The 5,487-nt window shown below is 42.1% G+C and overlaps 1 protein-coding gene across 1 annotated transcript; it reads right to left on the bottom strand.

The window, feature by feature from the left end:
• Nucleotides 1-3,163: 3,163 nt before the first annotated feature.
• MELLADRAFT_91101 (uncharacterized protein) lies at nt 3,164-5,487 on the bottom strand (the record flags this gene model as incomplete). The annotated part of the gene is made up of 7 exons (XM_007405101.1): nt 3,164-3,549; nt 3,640-3,678; nt 3,753-3,887; nt 3,933-3,978; nt 4,035-4,276; nt 4,355-4,437; nt 4,505-5,487. The coding sequence occupies 7 exons, from the start codon at nt 5,485-5,487 to the stop codon at nt 3,164-3,166; spliced, it is 1,914 nt and encodes a 637-aa protein (XP_007405163.1).

Genomic DNA, 5,487 nt, shown 5'->3' with positions numbered 1-5,487 from the left:
TTTAGGGCAAAATCATCCACAGGCAATGCCCTAAATTTTCACATAGCTAAGAGCATCCCCAGCCGCGTGCCGTAAACCGTGCCGTACGTAGATTTGGGGTATTTTTATCCACAGCCGCTACCCCCAAACAGATACTTAGCTTGGGCAATTCTCTACGTGCGAGTCGAAATAGGCCAAATATGGTCTTTTTCCGCTCGCACCCCAAATCCCTCTGTACCTCACTTCTCCCATAAAATCCGACTTCTACGATCCGACTCTCCGCAAATCACACACCTCGATGATCAACTAATCCATAATACATCTCCCCTATTATGCTACAAACTGTACTGTAGGGAACCACGGCTGCAGATTGTTTGAAATTCATACCTCAAACCCTGCCCTAAACGCTCTGTGCGACCCTCCGTACGTTACAGATTTCCGGCACGGCTGGGGATGCTCTAAGGGAATTTTGTCCTTGCTTCTCCCATAAACTCCCACTTCCTCAACCACACTCCCTGCAAATCATCTCCCTTGATGATCATTAACCCGTATCTCACCTCACAAGATATGCTTCAAGCCGTACTGTACCAAACCACAGCTGTGCATCGGTCAAAATTTGTGCCTCAAAGGCTTCCCTAAACAATCTGTGTAACCCTCTGCGCAATGCAAATTTACGGCACGGCTGTGGATGCTCTGAGTACCGTAATTATTGATGAGATATGTGAGCAGTGAGGATGATTGATGAGTTTATAAGGATGATAGATTTTGGAGAAAAACCCCAACAAATCTCACGCCAAATTTGGGACATCACGAGTACATACAGTCAATTGCAGCTCGGAAAGAATTCCGCGCCAATTTGCTCAAATTTGGCAGGCAAATGTTTCCAAGCTTTCTGAAATCGACTGTACATAGTCCCTTGTTTGAGCGGGCCAGTACAGCCTCAGGTAAAAAAACGGGGAACTTTGTTGAGTTTGGTCACATTCATGGGCTGACATGAGTCCATGACCGTTGTTCAAATTTACAAGATTGACAGGCGAAAATTTCTTGTGCAAGGACTCCGACCAAGGACTCAGGAGAGATGCAGTATCAGTCTTTTTCTGAGACTGCGCTGAGACGAGCCCTGGGACATACAGGCATAGTATAATTTCTTCTCGAGTGGCGCCTGTTTTCGAGAGGTGTGTTTTGTTTTGATTCGCTGAACTTCTAGGCCTGTACACAGGTATTCAATCAAAACGATTTGAAGGAAAGTTGGGAAATAGAAGACAAATATGTAGCTTACGTTAATTTGATCAAAACGTCAAATCAAGAGGTTGGGTCAGCAAGAGTCAGAATCACACAGTCACATATAAGCTCTGTGAAAACTAGAGCTACAAAGATACGAATTGAATGAAGTAAGAGAAACAATAAACAGATGATTAAAAAATTAATCGCTCCAAACGAGCCAATTGTAATGAAAAGGACACCCTAATAGAAAATACTTACAACGTTTCAGCTTTATAAGAAGCCGTTAATGTGATCAGAGGATTCAAAGATATAACATATGTTGGATGAGTAAGAAGTGACAAAGCTCAGTCCAGACTTACCAATAGATGAGCTTACGAGCTTTGGTCGAGCTTGTAAATGGTTTCATAAATCGATTGAAAAGTTTGTGCAAGTTAAATGTAAACAAGTAGGATATCAAATTTGATTTGAACAAAACTAGTTTCAAATGTAGAACCATTAGCCCCCCATGTAAAATGAATCATTGATGGATTTAATTTGATCATTCTTTGAATTCTTGTTTTTCAGTTCTGTGATTCATTGATTGATTTTGTTCCAAGAAAAGCCTCAAGTCGAGATAAGTGTTTGTGTTTTGATGCCTTGATGCGTTGACAACTTCTTTTGATGTTATGTTGATGAATTCCAATAGCTCGGACCATCTTGGTTCCCTTGGTATGGTACACTGTGCAATTGAACTATGGAGTGCCACCTTTTGTGACCACACTGTATACAGACAGCCACTATTTTTTGTAGCTCAGAGACACCTCGGGCCTCTGTATAAAACCACTTGAAGTGGAGTAGAAACGTGTACTATTTGACCATTATCAATGGCCTGTCTCGTATCTCAAATCATCTCACTGATCTCGCCATCTCTCGGTCCTCAACTTCACACTGACCCGAGAGATTTTTTGAAATTCACAACGTACGACTTGGCCGCTCAAGGCTTAAGAAAAAACATCGTATGTATGTCAACGTTACACTACCTTGAGCCTTGTAGGCCCCGATCCATAGCAGAAACTCTCACTCAAACTACAACTTATTCATAACTCGAACGGAATCTAGGTCACCACATTATAATCATCAATCAAACTTCAACTTAATCATAGCTCGAACGGAATTTAGGTCACCAGATATGACCAATCATCAATCAGTATTTGAAAGACGCTTGGAATATTACAGTGAAGCACCGTTCATTTGATCATAACCAATTTATTTCAGAGATTGGAATTGACTTGCTAAAATATGAATACAGCTTCGAACATGATTTAGCCTTTCGAGTTGAAGAACAATTCGAAGTCTCTATGCTAGAGATGAAGTTGAATTTATTGAAAATTCACAATCAGATTAGGAAACGAGATCAAGTTGGAGTCCGAGAATTCAATTCGGTAAGTGATTACAATGGATGTTTGATCAGAACTTTTCTCTTCGTATACTGATTCCAATTTTTGTTGATGACTCATTTGATGATAGTATATGAGAACATTATTAAATGTTACCGAACAATTGGCTGGAGCTAAAGATGATGGATGATGACTCTTTTTATCATTTTTCACTTCAATCAAATTTCGTTTTCGTTGTTGTTTGTTGTCATTAGCAATTTGGGATTTAAAAGACGATTCAGATGAATGTAAGCACATGTAACATAAATTGTAGTTGATCTGAACACGAGTGACGATGGGATAACCAAAGCCATGTAAGAGTCATAAATCATGATGACTGAGTAAAAATTAAATTTCATGTAAATTAAGAACGAACCAAGCGATGAGGTTATATACATGAACAATTGAGTTTTTTATGGGGAGAAAAATATGAATAAAAAACAATTGAACCTGATACAACGAAATGAGAGTGCTATGTAGCTTAAGCATTTGCTACCTTTATAAATACCGCATCAGCGTGTATTAGCATCAGCGGTCAGATGTTGTTAGATAGCAGCCATAGGTAATTGGGCGAGAGAGTCTTCAATTGATGAGTGATCGGCGCGAGGTGTGTTGTTGGCATTCGCCTCTGGTGGAGCTGGAGGCGTGTTATCAGCCAAAGGTGTTGTAGGAGGTGTGTCATGATGGGGACGTTTTCGTTTGGTCTTTCGAGTGGGACCGGCTTCAGTTTCCAGAATGAGGATCCTGTTGTGTTCAAGATCCGCCAACACATTACGAGCCTGTGATGGGGTCAGTTTATTGCTATCTTGCATGATATCGCTCTCTTGAGACTTTGAGTCTGGGGCAAAGTGAACGTAGTAGCCTTCAATGGCAAGCTTTTCTTCACATCCTTTCCACGGCCATTTGTTTGTAGTGCCCTCTGTCTTTAAGCCTAAGACAATGTCATCAAGAAGTCAGTCAGGTACGTACATATAACGTATATACATAAGTCAAACTTCAAAGGAGATTGAGATTGCCTTACTGATCAGATTGGATAGGGCTTCTCGACACCTTGCTCTTTCTGTGTAAGCCAGACATTTCAGTAGGTGGACAGCGGCTTTTGACAATGAAAGTATATACCAGACCAGAACTTACCATCGACTTTGAGTTTACTCAAGTTGAGTAGCCCAGCCTCGGTGCCAGTAACAAATGCTTGTAGTTGCGCGGCTACGTGTTTTTGGGGGTCGCATAACTTATCGTGCTCCACCCATTTCAGAGCGCGCGGTGTAGCTCAGACCACCTGGTAGGCATCGTTGCCTAAGTAATTTGATACACCCATCATGACAAAGTCGCCCTTGTATGTCGCAGCCATATCGTTGGCCTGAATGTACAATATAGTCAGTATGAATCCCTCTTTTGTAAATGAAGAAAACCCACCTCGATTTGCCATTTTATCATAAAATTATTCACAGCGACACGCGCGTTTGCCAAAGATCGATTTTTGCCTCGCGTATTATTTGATTCGGCATCGGGTACAGAATCCAAGGAGCTGGATGCAACGTTCACGGGTTCGTTAATGGGTTGATTCTCTACTTTGTAAGAATCTTGCTCTGCCTTTGACAATTCACGCCATCTAGTTGAAGCCGATTTTGAGCCTTCTCCGGTTGCTACACCTGAGGCTGAAAGCAGAACAATAAACTGATATCAACTTGTTATACATATATATTATCATTGAAAGAGTCACTGTTCTCACTAACTATTTCGATAAATTTCTCGGACTGCTTGGCTTTGGGTAAACCGATGGTATTTGTGCGCCCCTTTCCGTGATGCTTTGACACCCCTGTGATCATGTATGTATGTCAGTAGATTTGTATGATGTTAGATTGGAAAAAATCAACTCGACTTACCATAGTTTATGTACCGCCGGCACCGCAACTTGATTGTTGATGCAGTTGATTGCCAGTACCTTGTCAAATTCATCATGCAAACGCATGAAGAGATCGGTCAAGGCTGGTGGAACAGTAGACCCCTTAGCGTGCTTGGCAGCGAGTGTTCGCAGTTCAACAGAAGATCGATTCATCATATCTTCCGGAGTTGGAAGATTAATTGAAGGTGATTTATCACTATCTTGTTCTCCTCTGAGCGTGTTAGGGAGAAATAAATTAACAATAGCCCTTGTAGATGTAGATGCCTGTGTCTGAGTTGAAGTCGGTGTGGTTGTGCTGGTGGGTGCAGTTGTGGGTGCGGATCGCGGTGGTTCTTGACGACGACGGCCGAGGTTGCGTTTCTGAGACACTCTAGGTGGCTGGTTTTCAGGACAAGTAGTTCCACTGCCGTGAGCAGTCAGTGGTACTTGCACACTTCGATTTGGTTGTCTGACGGATGGATGCAACTCCAGCGCATGGACCGAAGCGACGCGTGGATTAACTGCAGGAAAGACTATGCCGGCTTGAGTGTTTGCCTCGTGTGTATGGTGAGCTTGAATTTGTTCGGAGTTCTGAAGGGAGTTTGAGTGTGTATTGTGACTTTGCTGGCTGTGAGGAGTCGTCAAGCCAGGGGGATAGCAAGGATTACCATAACTATGAGAATTATCATAGTTAAAATGGTTATTATCATGGTTATCACAAGAATCGTGATAGTCAGGATCAGGATGAGGATATCTATACACATCACGTTGAACTTGCTGAGCTTGATTTTGCTGACCACCGTGTTGTTGTAGCGAGTGAATGTGACCATGATCATGAAGATGTCCGTGATTCTGATTGTGTTGGTGATGAAAATTGGCTTGATTGGGTTCGTGCTGAGTTATCTGCTGACCAGAACCCTGTGGTTGTGATGTGCCCAAGTTAGTGTGAGCAGGTATTCCAGAGTGATACGGATTATTATTCAT

The sequence above is a fragment of the Melampsora larici-populina genome (genome assembly GCF_000204055.1).
Source record: "Melampsora larici-populina 98AG31 unplaced genomic scaffold MELLAscaffold_3, whole genome shotgun sequence".
In the NCBI taxonomy this organism is placed as follows: Eukaryota; Fungi; Basidiomycota; class Pucciniomycetes; order Pucciniales; family Melampsoraceae; genus Melampsora; species Melampsora laricis-populina.
The sequence above is the reverse complement of the archived record's forward strand: the minus strand, read 5'-3'. Positions and strand labels throughout refer to the sequence as shown.